Here is a 23,363-nt window from a genome sequence, read left to right as displayed (position 1 = left end):
GTCAGCTGAGGTGTGGGATTTTACCGGTGAAGAAATAGGGTTGATCAAAGGAGTAGATCCAGTAAAGATCCTGGTAAGACCCAATGCTGAGTATCCAAGAACACCACAGTATAAGTTGACACCGGAGACGATTGCAGGAATAAAGCCTGTGATCGAATCCATGATTAAACAGGGAATACTGAAGGAGATCGTGGGTAGTCCATGTAACTCCCCGATTATGGGTTTGCAGAAGCCTAGTGGAAAATACAGAATAGTGCAGGACCTTCGAAAGATTAACAATATTGTTGTCTCATGTTGTCCAGTGGTACCGAATCCATCAGTGATATTATTTCAGATACCGTTCCAAGCTGAATGGTTTACCGTGATAGATTTGTGCCAGGCTTTCTTTTCGATTCCGTTAGATGAAGAGAGTCAGTATCTTTTCGCTTTTAAGCTGGAAGATCGCGTTTTAACATGGTGTCGTATCCCTCAGGGGTATACAGAAAGCCCATCGATTTTTAACCAGCTATTAAAGAGAAATCTTGAAAGTCTAGTACTGCCCAAGAATTCGGTTCTGGTCCAGTACATAGACGACCTCCTAGTTGCGTCAGAAACTGAGGAAGCTTGCAGAGTAGACACCATAACCTTGTTAAATCACTTGGCCGAAAACGGACATAAGGTGTCTCCAAGCAAATTGCAATATTGTATGACTGAAGTGCAATACTTGGGCCATAGGATTGAAAAGGGAAAACGGAAGGTGTCTCCAGACAGAATAGAGGCGATTATGAGGATGAACGCGCCTACAACACAAAGAGAGGTCAGGATGTTTCTAGGCATGGTCGGTTATTGTCGACAGTGGATAGCCAACTTCTCACTGAAGGCAAAACCTTTCTTACAACTGACACACAAAGGAGTGAGTGATCCGGTACCATGGGACAAGGATTGTTTGATGGCGTTTTTGCAGCTGAGGGAGGACTTATGTCGCGCCCCGGCTTTGGGAATGCCTGATTACACAAAACCATTTTTGCTTTACTGCTGCGAAAGAGAGGGATGCGCTTTAGCAGTTTTGGCCCAGATACATGGAGATGCGCGCAGGCCAGTGGCATATTTTTCGGCTACATTAGATCCAGTAGCCGCAGCGTTGCCCGGATGTCTCAAATCCGTAGCTGCAACGGGTGTCAGCATTGAAAGATGTGAAAGTGTGGTAATGGGACATCAGTTAGTGGTGTACGTGCCGCATTCTGTGGAATTGTTAATGACCAGGACGAAGACTCAGCATCTGACAAATAGCAGGCTCACACGCTACGAGCAAGTCATACTGGCTGCCGAGAATGTGACCCTAAAAAGATGCTCCGTCTTGAATCCTGCAACTTTGATGCCACTTCCAAATGAGATCGATGATGAAATTTGTACAGATCATGACTGCCTTGATGTGACTGAACTATGCACCAAACCGAGACCCGATATCGTAGATGAGCCATTGACTGACCCGATGAAATTTTCTTTGTTGATGGTTCATGCGTAAGAGACGATATCGGTCAGCTGAGAGCAGCTTATGCAGTTTGCACGATTACCAGAGTTATAGAAGCCGCTTGCCTGGAAGGAGTACACTCCGCTCAGGTAGCTGAAATTGTTGCTTTGACGCGTGCTTGTTTAGCAGGCGACAAACTTCGAGTCACCATATACACCGATAGCCAGTATGGTTTCGGGGTAGTTCATGATTACGGGCAGTTATGGTCTCAAAGAGGTTACATGACCTCCTCGGGTTCTCCCATTAGGAATGGGGAATTCGTGAGACTCTTGTTAGAGGCATTGCAAGGCCCGACAGCCATTGCAGTTGTCAAATGTGCTGCGCATACAAAAAATGTAGACTTTGTGTCACAAGGCAACCGCTATGCGGATGAAGTAGCGCGTTACTGCGCAGAACAGGGATATTCTCACACTGATGTAAAAGTGGGGGGAATCCAAGAAAGAACTGAATTGACAATGTTGTTAGATACTGTCGATACGTGGGATGAGCTAAGGAGTGTTCAGGAAAATGCACCAGATGATGAGAAAAAGAGCTGGGAAACAGCGGGTTGTACTAGAAGTGAGATGAACTTTTGGATCTCTGCCGATGGGAGAGCAGTTTTACCAAATGAACTTGTTAGTCCAATGGCAAGGAAATTGCATGGATCAGCACACATAGGTAGAGATGCTATGGTGAGAGTATTCAGACAAACGTGGTTCAATCCAAAGTTTAGGGTAGCGGCAGAAGCAGTGTGTCAGCGATGTGCGATCTGTCAGCAACTAAACGTGGGAAAGAGAACACCAGTTACATTGAGTCACATTGGGAGGTCTGGGGGGCCTTTCAATAGAATGCAGCTTGATTTTATAGAAATGCCTAAATGCAACAGACTCAGATACGTTTTGGTGATTGTCTGCATATTTTCTAGATGGGTTGAAGCTTACCCTACACGTAGGTGCGATACACTTACAGTAGCGAAATTGTTACTTAGAGAGTTAATACCGAGGTTTGGGGTGCCATCCTCTTTGGAATCGGACAGAGGAACTCATTTTAACAGCGAAATAGTGAAGATGCTATGTTCAGCTTTGGGTATCGATCAGAAGTTACATTGCAGCTATCGACCAGAAGCTTCAGGGATTGTAGAGCAAATCAACAGCACAATCAAGTCCAGACTTGCCAAAGTTTGTTCATCAACGTCCCTGAGTTGGCCAGACGCACTTCCAGTGGTTTTTATGAGCATACGTAGCACACCCGATAGAAAAACAGGTCTCTCTCCACATGAAGTGCTAATGGGGAGAGCTATGAGATTGCCATCGGTTCCGACTGCAGCGCTAGTGAACATCACAGACGATTTGATCTTGGACTACTGCAAGGGACTATCTGATGCCATTAATTCTGTGTCCCTCCAGGTCCAGGCTGCAGAGGTTCCATCAGCACAAGATTTGTGCCATGACCTGAGTCCGGGGGACTGGGTTTTGGTGAAAAAACACGTCAGAAAGAACTGCTTAGACGTGCGCTGGAGAGGACCGTTTCAAGTCATACTTGTGACTAACACTGCGGTAAAGTGTGGAGGCCTGCCAAACTGGATACATGCCTCACACACCCGAAGAGTGCCAACACCTCTAGAAGAAACAGCTCCTCTCTCGCATGAGAATCCGGCGGAAAGCGGAGAAGCCACAGAGGGGGAAAGCCAAGCTGTGGAGGTGATTGAAGAGGCTGAGACTGTGACGGAACAGGTCGACGAAGGTCAGGACACTAGTGGGACCAAAGTCGCCTCAGGAGAAGAAAGTAACTGGGAGATCGAATCAGATACTGAACAAGCTGAGAGTGACCAAGAGACGAGTCCAAGAACAAGGAGCAGGAGGACAAGGAGTGACGAAGCCAGTTGGCCGGAAAGAAGGAGAAGGCCAAGCTTAAAGGCACAACAAGAACGAACTCTTGTCCCGATCACTGAAGAATCGGATCAGGAAGAGGAAACGACAGACTCAGGAACTGAGAGTCCAAGAAGATCGAGGAGGGTATGTGTGCCCTGCAGAAGGTACGCCACCCCAGAGTGGACTTATCTAGCAGATGTCTTGGGGACAGAAATCTGGGAGAGTGAAGAAAGTGAAAGTAATCGATCTCGATCCATTTGTGGCAGTGGAGATATGGATGTTGACTCCTGAACTCGAGACTGAGGGGTTACTGACTTTCACACTTCCCATACCCCCATACTTGAGTCGGATCAAAGATTTAGTGCTAAACAGATTACAGTTTCCAACATTTGGTCATCAAATTCCAGAAGAAGAAGAAAAAGTCATTTGTTTTGAATTATTGGAACTTGTTGCGAAAGCTGCAGGTACGAGAATAATTGTTGATGCATAAAGACTTTTGTATATAAGCTATAAAGAAGAAGATAACCTAGCGCCGAGTGGAAAGAAGAATAAAATTAGGGATTACACTTAGCGGACGGAGAAGGGTTAGGGTTGTCTATTGCTAAAAAGAGAAAAAGACATTGGTTGCGAAAAAGAGACTTTTGTTGATAAGAGCACTTTAAAGACTGAGAAAGCAAACAAAGCAAACAAAGACTGAAAAGAAAAACTTTTCGCTAAGGAACGAGCTACGCTGTTTTGATAACATGGAGAACGGCAACCCAAACAGAAAAGCCAGATGCATAGTAGGTACACTTATAGCAGTAGTAATTTTTCTCATAATTACAGTAGTGACAATATCATACATAGTAGGACATGAAAGCGATAAAGAAATAGCAGATGTTAAGCCTGTAATGACTTTGAAACCTGCTCTTGTGGGGAAGAAAGAGGAGAGCAATGTTATACGTGAAAAAGCGTTACTGGCAGATGAAGCTCGTAGATTACACGTAGACGAGTCACAGGGAAACTTTAGGTCAAACGCATATGCTAAACTGTTGTACGAGTATATCGATGCCATGGAGGCCAAAGATTGCTACGTTTGTATGCAATTGCCGGCTTCTGTAGACGAGGGCATTAGATATCATCATCTCCCACTGACTTATGGGATAACATGTAGTTTACTGCTTAGTATATTTTATGGTAGAGAAGGATTTGAGTACTACTTTTCAAATTATGATTCGGTACTGCCTGAAGTTCCGAATTATAAGCAAATGAATAAGTGGGACTATTATAAAAAGGAGGATAGACTAGCCAAATTCTTTCTTCCTTGGGATACATTAGATACATCATATGCACGCAAAAATAATCTGACTTGCAAAGTGTCAGAGGTTGAGAAAAAGTTCATAGGACAAGTAGATGACCGGTACAGAAGGCAGAAGATTCTAAAAATGTCAGGACAATGGAAAACAGATTGGACCGAAGAAGAGAAGGCACATAAAAAGAAAGGTAGCAATGGTCCAATAGCATTGGATAGAACGCAGAAGGGAAAGTTATGTTTAACTCGAAGCAAGACATATTATGAGAGTGTATTTGTAGGTGAAGTAAATTGCGAACATGCTTTTAGATTAGAGTATTATAAGAAAGATTTCATGAAAGGGATGCAAGCTATTCCTAATGTGTATTTTGTATGTGGAAGAAATGCCTATGTAAAACTGCCTGACAATTGGTATGGTTCGTGTTACTTGGCAATTGTCTTCCCCAAAATATATCATGCAAAGGATTTAGCGATCATAGAGGGAAAGGCTTCGACGAGAACGAAAAGAGAAGTAGGAGATGCAGAGGTAGTAGGAGACGTATTTGGAGCGATGTTTCCTTTGTTAGGTTTAATCCTTAACGATGTTAAGATCAGGAGACTAGCTACAGTTGTAGATAGATTGTCTGCAAGTACTGCAAGGTCATTAATGCTAGTAGAAGGCGAGATGCAATCGATTAGAGCAATGGTTCTTCAGAACAGACTTGCTTTAGATGTTCTATTAGCAAAAGAAGGCGGAGTTTGTAAGGCTTTGAAGGTTCAGGAATGTTGTACTTATATTCCTGATAATTCAAAATCACTTGAGAAGGTCATAAGCAACATTACGCAGATTCATCAAGAAATCGAAGATTTGTCAAAAATAAATGTTTGGGAAAAAGTAGGACATGGAGTAGGAAAGGTTGGGAGTTGGTTTTCTAACCTTGGTAAAAGCATAGTATGGTATATATTAAAACCTGTGTTAATGGTATTAATTTGCATAATCACATTATTAGGATTGGTGAAATTATATAAATGGTATAGGTCGAACCGGTTACAAAGATCTATGAGAGAACAAGAAAGGAGATTAGCTGTTTTACAAGACCAACAGTATAAAAGTTTGAGAGCACTCGAAACGATAAAAAGAGGGAATGTTGTAACTAGTTCTGTGTAAAAGTGCTATTCAAATTGCATTTAGTGATGACTCCTAAAAGTCATCAAAGGGGGGAACTGAGAGAGCGCAATTTGAATAAAACGCATATCCTAGCCATATTTAGAAGTATATAGCATAAACGTAGGAATGAAATGTATATCGTAACGTGAAGTTGACGCCTATAGCATAAAGTTAACAGATGTGACAACGTAATATAGGAAATGTAAATGTATTTACTCTTGAACATGCATTAGATTTAGAAGGCCCGTATACATAATGGGCTAATGTAGAAATGTGTAGAAATGCTTACGAAATGTAGAACGTGCAAGGTAGAATTCATGTACGTGTGTAACTTTTAAATGGAGAAACGGCGAAAAATGTAATATGGAGAAATGTGCAGAGAACACATATATCGATGTAACAAATGAGAATATAAAAGTTATACTCTACGTAGTTTATATTCTATGTAAAATATATTCAAGTATAATCAAGACTTTGCAAATTGCGATTATATATATAAATGTGTGTTAAAGGTTATACTGTGTAGAAGAAGTTTGTAGGAATGTTAGAAGAGTTTAGGTCATTTGTGATTATAACCTGACTGACCAAGGGTTCGCAGGAGCGTAGTCCGATCTATGTAATTTAGTGGGCTCACAGGAGTCATGAATAGCTTGATGTGAATGTGAGAGCCAAGGAGTCTAGCTTTCGTTAGATTTAAGGTGACAATGCCGGACGGAGTTTATTGCCTAAACGTGAGAGGAGACGCTTGGAATTTGAGTCTTGTTTTGAATTGACCATTCGCAGGACCTAGAAAGGTTACATACATAGTCGTAAAGTTTAAAGTTCTGCTGAGGTTATAGACTTTTGATCTGAAAGTGTCAAATGAAGTCACCAACATGAAGACGAAGATGGCGTCTAAAGAAGAATGGTCAACTTAACGGACGACGCGAAGAGACGAAGCAATGGAAAGAGCCAGAAAATGACATCATGGGGGAAAGTCCGTGGTGGGCGTCAAAGGGGCGTTCCACCCACACTGTGATTGTGTATTTTAGGGACAGCACCCCGGGGAGAAGATAGTGAAGAGCAAAGAGCGAAGGCGATTAGCGGGAACAGCGAAGGCGAAGGGCAGATGACTTGAGCAGATGCGCTGAGAGAGAGATCAGAGCGCAAGGGAGCAGTAGGCCGAGGACCCTTAGAGAGCGGATGGGTAGGCAGAGAGGGTACTGCTTCTTAAACTTAAGTTACCTTTAGAGGCTAAGAGAGTTTGAACTTCTTTGGAAGTCAAACTGCTGACACCTTTTTAGGAAAGCAACTTGCGAAGTAGGGATGTCACTTAGTATAGAGTAGGGACAGATTTAACTTGATTATTTTTCTCTTTCTGTAGATGACGCAGAAGAGCCACTTCATATCAATGCTTTTTAATTTGCTGATTCTTGAATTGACTTTAATTGTATTCGTTTGTAGACTGAGGTTCTTTAGGGAATATATGTTCCTTCTAGTTCCTGTGTACTTGTTGAATTTGATCCTGAGAGGATTGTATTTGCAACTTTTCTTAATTTTATATTAAACCTTTTAAACTTTATCAGTTGTAAGTGGTTCTTCAGAGTGGCGTCAGTTTATGGGGTTTATCTAACCTATGCGGGGTTTGTCTTTTACTCAATGACAGATAAAAATCGATCCAAAATTGTCGAATGAGATAAGTTATCAAATTGATCATAAAAGATATTAAAAATCTCATTCCCCGCATCAGCCACCACTGAGACACGCGCTGCCGTCTGGTCAATTACAAAGCGAACGGAAGTGGGCATTCAAAATCCGGGCCTCACCAGCACAGAGCAGCAGTCCAGAGCTCAAACCCAACTGAAATGAATTAATAATAAAAATGACGCAATAACACGGGGGCAATATAGCAATGGTGGTTTGCCGGATACATTTACCTTCTATGAAAGGTGTTAAGTCTCTGGGCTTTTTTTCTGCTTTGTGCCATGATTTGTGCTAGAGCGTTATTTGGCACTGGCGGACTCGGAGGACGTCCATGGGGTAAGTCGTGAGGGGGTGACACCATGAGTTACCGCACTGGGTGAAACCAACCCTAGTGACGCCACTGCCCTGTACATGTAAATGTGTTTCGATTTATATAGCGCACTTCAACCCAGGGGTCCCAAGGCGCTTGCTTAGGCAACCAGTCCTGGAATTCCCCTGTGAGATATCCCAGCAGGGTATCCACAAGGTGAAAGCCAGGCATCCCGCCGCGATGGGCCGTAGTGGAGATTAAGCAAGCTATTGCCCAGAGTCGCAGAGTGTGACCCCGTGAGTCGAGTAGGCACCGGAGCGAGAATTGTCGACTCCGTGGAATTTTTGAGCCCGAGACCCACCGAGGCGGGGAATCGAACCCTGGTCCACGGCCGATCTCAGCTTCCGGGTCTGCCGCCTCTAACCACTGAGCCACGCATCACTCTGTTACCTTTTGGCTAGGTTCACGATATAGAAATAAAACATACATACATACTCTGACTTAAGCAAATAGACCCTTGCTGCTGGTATACCTTCTATCTTCCCTGCACCTAATTAAATGAGATAGTCACGGGCACAAAGGTCCCTTCACTCTATTGAAAGTAAAAATGCTATACAAATGATCTAGTATGCTTCTCATGGTGAGGTGGTATTCCTAAGGCAATAAACAGTTAGTTGGGACCAAAGGGAATTTTAAAGACCATGCTCCAACATGTTCCCTATATACATATCACAACAAATATATTGGAGGGTCTAACACAGTGTATCCTAACAGGGTGCCCTATAGCAACTTCAAACCAATTGTATCAGAAACAGGAGAGTCATCCCCATGGTGATCAAGGAGGGATGCCCATCAGTCACCACACGGAACCGCCCTTCATCATTTGGGATTCCACCAAGACCACTGCTGGGATAGCCAATCAACTATCACGGTCGGGGTCCTGATGTAGGAAGGAGCTCCACCGCCGAACAGTAAGGTCTAACTATGGTCTTGCTTCTCAAGTTCTGATGATGGAAATATCAAAACTTGGGGACTGATGTTGCAGTGCTCAAAAAGTGTAAAAATAAGAAAAAATGGTTAATGTAAAATAGGATAGGGGGGTACTTATAACTTTATTCTGGTGTTACCCTGCCTTCCAATGTTAAAAAGTAGTAGTTAATGACAGTCAAAAAATATATAAAGACCGTCTAGATGTTTAATGTGGTCGACATGTTTCAGCAAATTCTAGACATATTTGTCATTGCTTTCTTCAGGACCATGTTAATAATAGCTACTGCAAACTAAGTGATAGTGAGTGCAATAAGTGCTCAAAATCAAAATAGGATACAGAGGTCACCTGATTTCACTAGGTGTTCTGCTCCCTCTTAACATGACTTCTGAAAAAAGAGGAAACAGAGAAGGTTTGAAGACTGCAGTCAAGGGTGTTCTGTTAGAAAAAACACTTAAACATTAAATACATAATTATGATTAATAATGAGTAACAACACAGTTTACTGAATGCCTGTAAAAAATGAAGCGCATACATATAATCATTGGACCTAATCTGTTTGCTGCCAATGAAGAAATTTAGCCCCATCTTACCATTTTTGTAAGAGGTATAGACCTTACCCCACCTGGCCACGGCTCAGGAAAGAGGAGAAGCACCGCTCTGAGGTAAAAAGAGATGTAAATATGCACGCATTAATACACGCAAGTCAGACCAGGAGATTGCTCACTCTCAACACACATACAAAACAGCATATATATAAACGGCTAAAAAGTGTGCCATCACGAAAGTAAACGCTTCAGTGAATAAAGCTCCATTAGTTTGTTGTTGCTTAGGATACACTTTGTTAGACCCTCCAATATATTTGTTGTGATAGGTATTCCTAAGGCTACATTATTTGCATATCTCAAGAACTTTATTTATTGCATTATCTATATTTTTAGAATGGATCAATTAAAATTGTTGTGTTGGGATTCTCCTTAAATAGATGGGTTTTGAGCTGTTTGTGAGGTGAATGAGAAAGTTAAATGGCTTTTTTTCTTATATTCAGAATTTGATGCAGAGAACCCACTTGCTACTTAACTGAGATGAAAAATAAGACAGATGACCTTTGAAATTAGGTCCCTTGAAAATACACCATGCTTCCAATTGAAACCAGTGGAGATAGGTCGGTTGGTTGGTGGGTTCCTAAGACCAGTCAGGCGCAGCATGTCACTCACCATTTTGTGCGTGAGCCACCTTGTCGGGTGACCATGCGGAAGATCAATCCTCAGCCCAATCTGTACATTTCTGGTGTGTTTTACTGCACACAAATCAGTTGTGTTGCTGTAATTTAACTTTCACAAACCGATAATGAATAATGCCACATAGATGGGTGACGATTGAAAATCCCTAATTTTGGGATGCCCATAAATATTATGTATGGTACACATTTCGACAACGTGTAGGACACCTCTTACTTGAGCTTCGCTTGACTGTTAGGCCATGGGCAATACTGTGGAACGTCCTATTTTTAGCTGTCTTCAAGTATTGAGTGGCAGGATAAGTGACCACTCAATCAAAATCTCCCAACCCCAACCCCTACTTGTTGTCTAGGACATGTCACATTGACGCATGAGAAGTTCACTTTTGCAGCTGCAAGCTCACTGCCACGAAGATGAATCCTGTATAACGTTCCTCTTTTAAAATTGCCTAACCATGAATTGTGTTTTTGTTTATAGACATTATGGTGGATTCTCCCGATGAGCAATCGATCATGACTTATGTAGCACAATTCCTTGAACATTTCCCAGATCTGGAAAGTGTAAGTTCTATTTTAAATTGTACTTTTATATGTTTTTCAAATGTTCTAATTGTTTCTGAAAGATAAAACATTAAAGATTTGTGACTTTTTCCAGTTAGTCTGAAAATTAGTTGATTACATTCTATCTTGTCTATTATTTCCTTATACATCCTAGACCAATGCTCAGTTTAGGTTCTGTTATCACCCTTCTGAAGATCTGATTTTTTATTTTTTACTGTGCAAATAACATTTTATTTGGCAGGTAATTAAAACCATTCCAATATATATATATATAGGTATTGTGAGCATCATTATAATAAATACGTTTAGATATATAGCGCAGCAATAAAGGACAGATTCTCAGTACATGCAATGAAAAGACTTGTTATATCATTCAAAACTGGTTATGCATATATGTCACAGTCATAAAAGACATTTTGGAACATACTATTGAAAAACTCACATATCTTTATAAGCAGACAGTGTTGGCAGCAGAGCTAATATCGTTTAGTTTGTCTGTGGTGTGAAGGACTTTGGCCATACATTTAACACATCTGGTGGCAAAGACGATTTAAGGCATGTTCAAAGGGCCCCCATCTTCAAAGTGGCCCCATGGATAGTGAACTTTCTGTCTCTGCGTCTGATTCTCTATCTGAACCTTATCTATATATTTCATTATTGATTGGCATCATGTGGCTTGATTTATCAGAAAATTGGATAATAAAATACAAAGGTGGCTCGGGCAGGGGCATTGTCAGGGGCACAAAAAATTCTTAAGATGACTCAATCCTGGAGGTTAGCTTGCAATCTTTGAGTTTGAAACATATATAGCAGATGAGCAGTTTTTTATGTTAATTTCTTGGAAAAGTGGCCCAAGAAGTCTCTTTTTTCCCCGGCGAACACTGGGCACACACGGAGGACATGCATAAGTTACTCTTTAAAGTACAAACAAAAGATTAGTAACCTATGCACACTGACGTGCAAATGAGGCAAGAAGGCCATTTTGTGAATTGATGCCCCTGTCGCTCATGATAAATCATGTGGATAGATCTCCTTAAAAATTAAGCATTTTGATGAAAGGACATTGTCTGATTTATTTTTTTATCACCAGCTTACAAATTTGAGTTTTGCTCTTAAAACAAGTATAAAACCACCCCTTGTGTGCTTTTTTTTTATTTCTCTCTCTTGTCAGATGTATTTTAGAAGTCATGTACCTAAATATGCAATGAGTCTGCAGACTTTACAAAGTGATTTAGAAAAGTGACGAGATTTGGTGGTTTTCATGTAATATACCCAATAGCCGACTCTGACAGAGCACTGTACATTAAGCCACACATAGAATGGGCCAGCAAATGCATGCATAAAAAGTCGAAACACAACATAAAAGTGGAGTAAGGGAAACATGTTCGATAGCAGTGCATGCAATCGCCCTGTCACCTTACTATGCACAATCTTGCTCCCAGAGATGGGGATTAATTAGAGGGACGTTGAAGAAAGGCTCAGTATCAGCTGTTACATTCTTAAAGCTAATATTCTTTAAGCCTATTCAAATATATATATATATATATATATATATATATATATATATATATATATATATATATATATATATATATATATATATATATATATATATATATATTCCAAGGATAATCCGGCTGCAAGGCAGGCTCAGCTCGTCCTGAAAACACGGACACGGACCCAAGTTTTGTGCAAGGTGGTTTATTTGGTGTTGGTGCTCCCAGCCATCATGACGCGTTTCGCGCTACACAGAGCGCTTGATCACATGACACAGGTAAGTTTTTGGCATTGGTTTAAATACATTGCTGACGTTACAGGTATTGGCCTACAGGTTACACAAACATAGAAGAAATCCTGGTTTGTGAACTACAAAATCTTTTTCTTTTATCAGTTCATTTTGAATACCAAAGATACTATGTATGTAAGTTTGGCCACTGAAAATAAATGCAAGCCTGTGTACTAGTATAAAAACATACAATGCCTGATTTTGGTGAAGGTGAGAAAAAGTAAATAAACGTGAATAAAATAAATAAATTCATTATTGTTAAATCTCAGTGCGGCTTAAATCCTGATAATTGTACTAAATCAATAGACTTAGAATATAGCAGCATATTTTCATTAAATCCCTGGGTGTATTTTTGGGTGGATCAGTATGGAGCCCCATACGCTTGAAATGTCCAATAATTACAGGTCCCAAAGGGATGGAGATAAAGTGCAAACGGGCATAAAAGTTAATCGCCGAAAGAGCCACTTATATTGTGAAAGGATGTAGTGCCATTGAAATACCATAGTGGTAAAAGACTGGCCACAATTTATGTGCAAAACAACGCATATCATATATGGATCTAGAAATTCATATCTATAAATGAATTTCAATCTGTACATTATAAACCATCAACAGCAAAATATACACAAGCAAATCAATTAATTATTACACCTATAAAAACCTAAATGGTATATAAAGGCTAAAATTGATTTATAATTTAAGTATATCTAAAATGACCATCACAGTAAATTTCATTGCTAAAAGATGGTGTTACAAAACAGATTAAAAAAATCTTCATCAGAATAAATATGTATCTAAAATCCATAAAATATGCTAAATGATAGTGCAAATGAAGTAAATCCTATGCCTCTAGTGCCTCAGGTTTACCCACTATAAACATGTGTAAAGGTCTTCGGTAATGTTAAGACCTGAAGGATGCTTGGTATTAAGCGCAAGTATATAATGGGTCTCAAGGCGGCGAAGTTTGGCCTCTCGGTTGCCACCTCGTCTACTTGCTGGTACGCAGTCTATTGCATAGTACCTGAGTTTGTTGCTCTTAGAGTCATGCTTGGCTTTAAAATGTCTCGCGACAGGATAGGTATTGTCTTGATTGTCAATTGCTCTTAGATGTTGAAGGATTCTTTTATGTACGGGATGTTTGGTACTCCCGACATAGAGCAGTTCACAAGGACATATCAGGACATAGACGGCTTAATTAGAGGGACGTTGAAGAAAGGCTCAGTATCAGCTGTTACATTCTTAAAGCTAATATTCTTTAAGCATATTCAATATATATATATATATATATATATATATATATATATATATATATATATATATATATATATATATATATATCAAAACCAAGAGAGTCCTCAAAGGAAAGGTCACACAGGAAGGGTTTCCACACACCATCACCGTCAGTTGCCAACACCACAGCCAGCGCAGCGTTCGTATTGCAGAATGCCAAACGTTTCAAGCCGTAGCCCTTGATCACCGGCCTGCAATTGACACAAAGAGGCATCCATTAAACAAGGAACTTTTATTTGCTGATAACAGTCCCGCCCCAGTGGGCGTGAGCAGGCATGGCATCATGGTAAATGTAGTCCATCTGCTAAGGACCTAACGTTCCAAATATAACCCAGTGGCTTGGGTGCCTCACAGTGTCACAATGTTAGTCCCAGTGGGTGAGCGCTTGCGTGGTAACCGCAGTGTGGCACACCAATTTAATCCAGGGATGAGGCCCCTTCCGCTCCTGAAATGCGCCCGTAATCACGAGCACCAGGATCCGCTGTGATACAGCAGCGGGACCTTTCCGCGGCCGGACGAGCCGCTCAACATCAAAACCAAGAGAGTCCTCAAAGGAAAGGTCACACAGGAAGGGTTTCCACACACCATAACCGGCAGTTGCCAACACTACAGCCAGCGCAGCGTTCATATTGCAGAATGCCAAACGTTTCAAGCCGTAGCCCTTGATCACCGGCCTGCAATTGACACAAAGAGGCATCCATTAAACAAGGAACTTTTATTTTCTGATAACAGTCCCGCCCCAGTGGGCGTGAGCAGGCATGGCATCATGGTAAATGTAGTCCATCTGCTAAGGACCTAACGTTCCAAATATAACCCAGTGGCCTGGGTGCCTCATAGTGTCACAATGTTAGTCCCAGTGGGTGAGCGCTTGCGTGGTAACCGCAGTGTGGCACACCAATTTAATCCAGGGATGAGGCCCCTTCCGCTCCTGAAATGCGCCCGTAATCACGAGCACCAGGATCCGCAGTGATACAGCAGCGGGACCTTTCCGCGGCCGGACGAGCCGCTCAACATCAAAACCAAGAGAGTCCTCAAAGGAAAGGTCACACAGGAAGGGTTTCCACACACCATCACCGGCAGTTGCCAACACCACAGCCAGCGCAGCGTTCGTATTGCAGAATGCCAAACGTTTCAAGCCGTAGCCCTTGATCACCGGCCTGCAATTGACACAAAGAGGCATCCATTAAACAAGGAACTTTTATTTGCTGATAACAGTCCCGCCCCAGTGGGCGTGAGCAGGCATGGCATCATGGTAAATGTAGTCCATCTGCTAAGGACTTAACGTTCCAAATATAACCCAGTGGCTTGGGTGCCTCATAGTGTCACAATGTTAGTCCCAGTGGGTGAGCGCTTGCATGGTAACCGCAGTGTGGCAGACCAATTTAATCCAGGGATGAGGCCCCTTCCGCTCCTGAAATGCGCCCGTAATCACGAGCACCAGGATCCGCCGTGATACAGCAGCGGGACCTTTCCGCGGCCGGACGAGCCGCTCAACATCAAAACCAAGAGAGTCCTCAAAGGAAAGGTCACACAGGAAGGGTTTCCACACACCATCACCGGCAGTTGCCAACACTACAGCCAGCGCAGCGTTCGTATTGCAGAATGCCAAACGTTTCAAGCCGTAGCCCTTGATCACCGGCCTGCAATTGACACAAAGAGACATCCATTAAACAAGGAACTTTTATTTGCTGATAACAGTCCCGCCCCAGTGGGCGTGAGCAGGCATGGCATCATGGTAAATGTAGTCCATCTGCTAAGGACCTAACGTTCCAAATATAACCCAGTGGCTTGGGTGCCTCATAGTGTCACAATGTTAGTCCCAGTGGGTGAGCGCTTGCGTGGTAACCGCAGTGTGGCACACCAATTTAATCCAGGGATGAGGCCCCTTCCACTCCTGAAATGCGCCCGTAATCACGAGCACCAGGATCCGCCGTGATACAGCAGCAGGACCTTTCCGCGGCCGGACGAGCCGCTCAACATCAAAACCAAGAGAGTCCTCAAAGGAAAGGTCACACAGGAAGGGTTTCCACACACCATCACCGTCAGTTGCCAACACCACAGCCAGCGCAGCGTTCGTATTGCAGAATGCCAAACGTTTCAAGCCGTAGCCCTTGATCACCGGCCTGCAATTGACACAAAGAGGCATCCATTAAACAAGGAACTTTTATTTGCTGATAACAGTCCCGCCCCAGTGGGCGTGAGCAGGCATGGCATCATGGTAAATGTAGTCCATCTGCTAAGGACCTAACGTTCCAAATATAACCCAGTGGCTTGGGTGCCTCATAGTGTCACAATGTTAGTCCCAGTGGGTGAGCGCTTGCGTGGTAACCGCAGTGTGGCACACCAATTTAATCCAGGGATGAGGCCCCTTCTGCTCCTGAAATGCGCCCGTAATCACGAGCACCAGGATCCGCCGTAATACAGCAGCGGGACCTTTCTGCGGCCGGACGACCCGCACAACATCAAAACCAAGAGAGTCCTCAAAGGAAAGGTCACACAGGAAGGGTTTCCACACACCATCACCGGCAGTTGCCAACACCACAGCCAGTGCAGCGTTCGTATTGCAGAATGCCAAACGTTTCAAGCCGTAGCCCTTGATCACCGGCCTGCAATTGACACAAAGAGGCATCCATTAAACAAGGAACTTTTATTTGCTGATAACAGTCCCGCCCCAGTGGGCGTGAGCAGGCATGGCATCATGGTAAATGTAGTCCATCTGCTAAGGACCTAACGTTCCAAATATAACCCAGTGGCTTGGGTGCCTCATAGTGTCACAATGTTAGTCCCAGTGGGTGAGCGCTTGCGTGGTAACCGCAGTGTGGCACACCAATTTAATCCAGGGATGAGGCCCATTCCGCTCCTGAAATGCGCCCGTAATCACGAGCACCAGGATCCGCCGTGATACAGCAGCGGGACCTTTCCGCGGCCGGACGAGCCGCTCAACATCAAAACCAAGAGAGTCCTCAAAGGAAAGGTCACACAGGAAGGGTTTCCACACACCATCACCGGCAGTTGCCAACACCACAGCCAGCGCAGCCTTCGTATTGCAGAATGCTAAACGTTTCAAGCCGTAGCCCTTGATCACCGGCCTGAAATTGACACAAAGAGGCATCCATTAAACAAGGAACTTTTATTTGCTGATAACAGTCCCGCCCCAGTATATATAGATAGATAGATAGATAGATAGATAGATAGATAGATAGATAGATAGATAGATAGATAGATAGATAGATAGATAGATAGATAGATTGATATCTTGCACAAAAGATTGAAAATCGCGGCACTCCTCTTGGATGTTAGATGTTTTTATTGCAGATTTATGATCTGCAATAAAAACATCTAACAACCAAGAGGAGTGCCGCGATTTTCAATCTTTTGTGCAAGATATCCTGCGAGACACTGCCCTGGTCTATATATATATATATATAATTGTTTTTTATTAATTTTCAAATGCCATAAATTGCTACTCAAAGTCTTTCAAAGTTTTTACTTTATGTCTTACAGGACGATTTTGCAGAGGCTGACTCACCAGTTGAAAGCACATACGTTCATTACAAAGATGGGCCAGTAGAAGAGGAAGGCAAGATTGTCATTTTTAATCAGAATCAAGAATATGCATACACTGTGAACCATGAAAGCTTTCAGCCACCTCCTCCGAAGGTCTTTGTTTGCTCCGTGCCGGACACTACATTGGCTAGCACACCAGAAATTCCCCATGAAGCCTTAAATACTAAGCTATCTTCAGCTCAAAATAATAAAACACAGCCACAGCAAGAAGAATTACAAACTGCAGAGTCCCATAAGGCTGTGCAGAATACAGAACGTTTGCTTGGTGATGTTGATCCAGCACTGGACTTAATCACTGATAGTTTAACCTCCTTACACCTGACTCCATCAAAGCTCCATAACGCACAGAAAAACAGGACCACAGATTCACAACTTGATTTATCAATTGAAAACAATGTTGCTGACACTGTTGATTGTTCTAAGTATTCAAAAATGTCCCCTTCCAAAAAGTCAACAGAATCTCAAATTTGTGCAGAGGACCACATTGATAGAACTCCATCCCCGTTTTCTGCCTTGAATCCATTATTGGGGACCGCAAAAGACAGTCCCTACAAAGTAGCCGATAAATTGTTTTTTGCAAAACCATTTTATTCTATTGAACAGACAGGATCAGATGCTTCAAATGTTCCACTGCGAAGTGCATCCCCAGTAACACCCACAGATGAGGAAGATGCTTATAGATACATTTTACATCTTCAGGATGATGTACAAAAGAAATCACCTTTACCATTGGGATATGAACATCCAAGTCAGATGAGTGCTTTCAAAGAAGCAAACATAAGCACTGTCTTAATGGAAGATACGCGTAGAGGTCATCCAGACCTGTTTAGGTCAACTAGGTCAGAGGGTGCAGTCCCATCACACACACCAATCCAAGAGTCTCTAAACATTCGTACAGGGGATGGTACTGACCCTAAAACATCACCGGGACCAGCTAAAGTGTCTGTAATTCCACATGACCTTTTCTACTACCCGCACTACAGTGTACCCATAGCAGATGTCTTGGATGCATTTGTGGAGTTTAGCGCAGAGTCTGAAAAAAACAAGTTACAGAGTGAGCCCCTATTACATGTTTCACCGGAGCATTCAGTGCGAAAGACTAGCATTGATGTATCACATACAAAAGCAAGTGAAACACTCTCTGAAACCCTTTTGAAGGAGGATCCTTCCATAATCAATCCAGGGATCTCTATCATCTCTTCCAGTGTTGCTAACATCAACCAGATGGGGCCGACAAATGCAAATAGTGACATTGATAGCCATAAAAAAGAAGGCTCTTTGTGCAACGGGGAAGCAAGAATTCCTCCCTATCTGCAGGTACTTGTATATTTTATGTTTATTTATTTTTCCACATGCTAGATCTACTTCATAGTGCTATTAATTCGCTGTTGTGTGAGAGGGTTTGACACAACCATGCATACGCGTGCAAAGCAATGTTCTGTCGAAATCTTTTCTCTATTCTGTCTGCTATAAATGTGATTATTGTCTTGATCGCTAGCGGTCAAACAGAAGACTACTGTGGACATATTTGTTTTAGCTGATGAGCAGCACAGCTTCCTTTGTACAGCTAGGTATAGCTGCATTCTTCAATTCATCGACTCTTATATTTCATTCCCCTTCCTTAAAACTTGCTTTGGTGTCTCAGAGACTTCTCTGATCAGAGCCCTACACTCAGCACAGGGGCTCAATAGTTGTTACCACTCTTGCTGCTCCTCTTTTTCACAAAACAGTGGGTTAAGATTGTGCAGTTCTTCCTTGTATGCCCTAGTCAATGTGTAGTCTAGACATCTGGTGGCAATTTAGAATTTTGTTTGTATTACGACGAGTATGTTTCTTTAACTCTCCTCTGCTTAGTGTCCTTTTCGCTTTTGTTTGTATTTCTTTTTTTGTGCAGCACTTGTGGAGGTGAACGGTTGCTTCAGAGTGTTCATGGAGTGTTGGGAAGGGATATTGTGACATGGCAGCTGGACTGCTAAAATCATATATCTTTGGAAAAAATGCACTAAGAAAAACATGGTTGCTCACAGCTCTCTTTCATTCTTATCCACACATTACTATTTTGGTTGAAGTTCAACATTTGTGTAGACCTTTCAACAGCAAGGTTTCTTCTTTCTGCCTCTATTTAAATACAACTTTGATACTCTCCTTTAATTTTCGCTTATTTAGTGTGATTGTGATATTTTTTTCTTGACAAATCTTTATTAGATATACAGGACTGGCAGCATGCTGTGTGGGATTCTAGGCTTTGCAATTAAATAAGCATGGGTTCAGCTACTACTTTAAATAGATGTATTAAAAATAAGTCCTGTGTTCAGATACACATTATTCGTGCCTCCGATTTGTCTGAACCGCTTCTAGAAGTAGCACTGTACTTCAAGGCTTTTAAAAAACCTCAATTTGAGTCATTCAGTAGATCTTTCTAATATTGCTAATTCATCCACTAGAACAACGTTTTGAATGAGAGCATGTCTTCATGATATATAATTACATAGGTTAATGACAAAGTTTACGAACTACATGCAACAAACGGTTTGTGTGTCCCAATCTTGTGTTTTTTGAGCTACAGTGCTGTTAAATCCCAACTGGAAACAGAAAAGTGGGAATGAAAATGAAAAAAGTGTAATTAGCAGCATCATAAATATCAAATATATGTTTGTCTAGAAAATGTAACCTGGTATAAAGTTCATATTTGAATATTCAAATTCCAATCATGTGCGCCAGTGCATGGAATGCAGATTTACTTTGTAGTTTTACAGAAAGTATAAGCCCTCTACTGTATATCACCACATGCCTCTTGCTGCACGTCGCCGTATGGCCCCTACTTACCATAATCATGTGTGCTCCCTGATGCACACCATCCTGTTTCCACTGCTGCACAGTTATATATGAGCTTGGATATGCGTGATTGCATGCCTTTATATCTCTTTGCCTGTGCACATGTGTGCCTTTCGCTCTGCTTGTACGGCGGGCATGAATGATTGTATATCTGTTGGTCTGCGTACATGAATGCCTTTATGGTTGTTGATTTATGTGAATGGCATCTGCAGGTTTGTTGATCTGTACATGTATGTGGGTTCAGTGTGCATGTTCTTTCATTTTTGTGTTTGTTTGCTACTGATGTCGCGGAAATTCCAGTTTATTTGTAGGGGTGCATTATAATCACGTGTAGAGCACACCTGCATATAACATTTTGATGTATTAACCCCTTCGCTGCGGCGTCAATTCCGCCGCAGCGCTAAGGGGGTGGGGGGCCGCGCGGCGCTCCCATGCTCGTGACGGAACCGCTCCGTCACAAGCCTCGGGTGTGCTGTGCTGATGACGGAGCGGTTCCTTCACGGCCCGCCCGCTAAACAGAACGTCCAGCGCAGGCGCGGAATCCACGCAGACACGCCGAGCGGGCTGCGACGGAACCGCTCTGTCATCAGCACATCGCGTCCGTGGCTGGTGACGGAGCGGTTCCGTTACCAGCAGGGCAGGGGTTAATATGAAGTGGTAGAATTTCGGAATGTAATAACATGCAACGTGATGTATTTAGGTCATTGAATATTAACATGGAGAAGAAACATAGAAAGTGGATGTAACTAGCGCAAAACATTTATGTGAAGAGCTCGTGTTGTGCAACTGACAATCATTCACTTATTAAATGTGTTTATTAATAATGTTGTTTACGTGTAAGTAACAGTATTGATTGAATGTGCTTTATTTTCTAACCAAATTCGTAAAGCACACTTGCCATTTTCTTATGTTAGCTGAACTTTGTAGGCCTGAAATGCATTTTCCCTGGGAGCTCTCGCTTAAGAATTAAAAGTTGAATTTCATGTGTGCTGTGGAACTTGTTTTTTCTCATGTTTGTGATGCAGGTGAAAGAAGTGTTCTTGTTAGCTAGACTAAGTCTTTGTTTTATTAGTTAGGCAAGGAGAGAAAAAGTTACATCGTACGGGTAGAACCGATAAAGGTAGTTTGTTGTCCTTCATACAGGAAAAGACTTGGGAACCAAGGGCAAACTGCTGTGAGAAGAAGATTACTGTTGTCCCATGAAAAACCACCTTTAGGACAGTACCCAGAGTGGATGGCGAGTCCTGAAAAGGATCTTGGAAAAGCTACCTGCAATGTTGTGTTGTGGGGAGTAGGGAAAGTGCCCAATTCTCCCTCTGCCTTCAGAGAGAGAGAGCACTTTGGAACAAGCTCGGTCTTGGTAGCATTATGCTTCTGACCCATTGATTTTAGAGAGACTTCTTAGGAAGACTCCACATGCTGACACCTTTTTATCTTTCTCCTTTGGAGACGCTCAAGTAGGGATGTCACATTAGTGGTAGAGTAGGGATAGATTAATGCTTTATGGTCATCAACCCTTGATGCAGGGAAATTTGGACTCATGCTTTTCGATCCTCTGCATTCTATTTCTTGAATTCCTTGTCTTACTTATGCTACACCGTCTAAACTGGATATATAGATTTGGTTTTATACTAATTCTGATGTATTTCTATACTCTCATCTTGAGGTGTCTTTATGTTCAGTTAGTTTTGGTTTTGTAATAAATCAACTAACCTTATGTAGTTGTCTGTGGTTACTTAGTGTGTAAAGGATTTCTCGTTTAATTGATTGGCAATAAGGATTTTTCTTCCCTCTATGCTTACATGCCTCTAAAAAGAACTATCGGATTGTGAATCTAGAATAGGTCCAGAACTTATGGGCCTGGCCCTTTCACTACACAAAACCAGAACATAAGCCATTTGACAATAAATGTTCTTTATTCTAGTGGTTTAAAAACAATCAGCTTTGGATCTTGCATCACTTTTGTTCTATAATAAAGGACATTTTTAGCCTTTTTCTTCTCTTTCTTCCCAAAGGTTTAGAATCCTTTAGTAATTATAAGTCATCTCCTCCGCTTCTCTGTGGGCTTACTTAAGGATCTTTCCTCTGCCCTCTTCTTTGTACATGTTAGCTCCCACACACCTGTGGCAGAGTTCTGACACCATTGAAATTGACATTGTTTTGTTTTTGGCGTTGTTCTGCCACACAACGTATTTCTCTTTTAAGGCTGCACTGCTTTGCATAGTGTGTGTCCTGAGTGAGTTTACTTCCCTAGTGGCAGAGTTTCAGTCGCATGCCTTGAGGCTGCTGTTACCAGCAGTTTCTCTGTAAAACTGCAGGCATGGACCATCAGAGTTTAATAATTTAGTAGTCCATATCAGATTACTTTCTTTGGTTAAGGTCTCGCTTTCCAAGTATTTCGTTTTTGAATTGCCCAAGGTAAGAACGTTTGTCTTTTTCTGACTGTGATTATTATTTGAAATGGTTTCTGCCCCCCTTCAATTTCTTACAAGGTTTACTTCCTGTTTGATCTATAAAACGGAGACCAAACCAGTGCCAACTCGCATCGCTGGACTTGCTGGTTTACCTTCGTAAAAGAGCTGCCCTTCACAGTAAACCATTTGTCTTGCTCCAAACAGCCAAACCCTCTTTTTTATTTATGATTTTCATATATTTTACTTAAGTATTTCACTAAGGCGGAGGAGTGTTGCCTCACTGCTGTGCAGAAGCGAAATAAAGAAAAAATTAAATGATAACTCAAGGTTACTATCCTTTTATTTCGTCCTGCTGCTGCAGCTCTTCACGGCGGGGCAGGGCTGGTCTGATATAGGAGCAGGGCAAGTGGTGAGCACACTTTGTCAGTGTGCAGGAATGTTTGGCCGGCCGGCCGTCTGGGGCCGCCAAGACATTCATGTGCACTTACCTTGACCTCCACCCAGGCTGAATTACAGCCTGGGTGGAGAACATGCACAGGCTCCCATTCCCTGGCTTGAGTACAGAATCACGTTTCTCAAACCAATCACAATGCTGCATTGCATCGTTGTGATTGGCCTAGGGGAGCCTGGGTGCTTTCCAATCACAACTCTGCATTGCAGTGTTGTGATTGGCTTAGGAAGCCTGGGTGTGCTTCCTGTTTGGTTTCAGTGGTGCTGAGTGACGAGGAACAGAGATCGGGCGAGAGACACAGTGGTAGAGTAAGTTTTTTTTTATTATTATTTTTTTTATTATTTTCATTCTCCTTAAATTCCCCCGTCCCCAGGCCCGCCACCCCCCATCTTTGCCTGCTGTGACTGCTTACATCCTGAACATGACTTACTCTCTCCCCA

At 42.3% G+C, this 23,363-nt stretch overlaps 1 protein-coding gene across 2 annotated transcripts in view; it reads left to right on the top strand.

Moving 5' to 3' along the window:
- Positions 1-23,363, top strand: part of CLMN (calmin) — a 517,285-nt gene that overhangs the window by 428,910 nt on the left and 65,012 nt on the right. For both annotated transcript variants that reach the window (XM_086937734.1, XM_086937735.1), the window contains exons 8-9: positions 10,498-10,580; positions 17,161-18,540. In XM_086937734.1, the coding sequence (XP_086793860.1) occupies positions 10,498-10,580; positions 17,161-18,540 (1,463 nt within the window). The remainder of the gene's footprint in view (positions 1-10,497; positions 10,581-17,160; positions 18,541-23,363) is intronic.

The sequence above is a fragment of the Lissotriton vulgaris genome, chromosome 9 (assembly GCF_964263255.1).
Source record: "Lissotriton vulgaris chromosome 9, aLisVul1.2, whole genome shotgun sequence".
Classification (NCBI taxonomy): domain Eukaryota; kingdom Metazoa; phylum Chordata; class Amphibia; order Caudata; family Salamandridae; genus Lissotriton; species Lissotriton vulgaris.
Note: the sequence above shows the minus strand (reverse complement) of the source record. Positions and strands in the feature narration are given on the sequence as shown.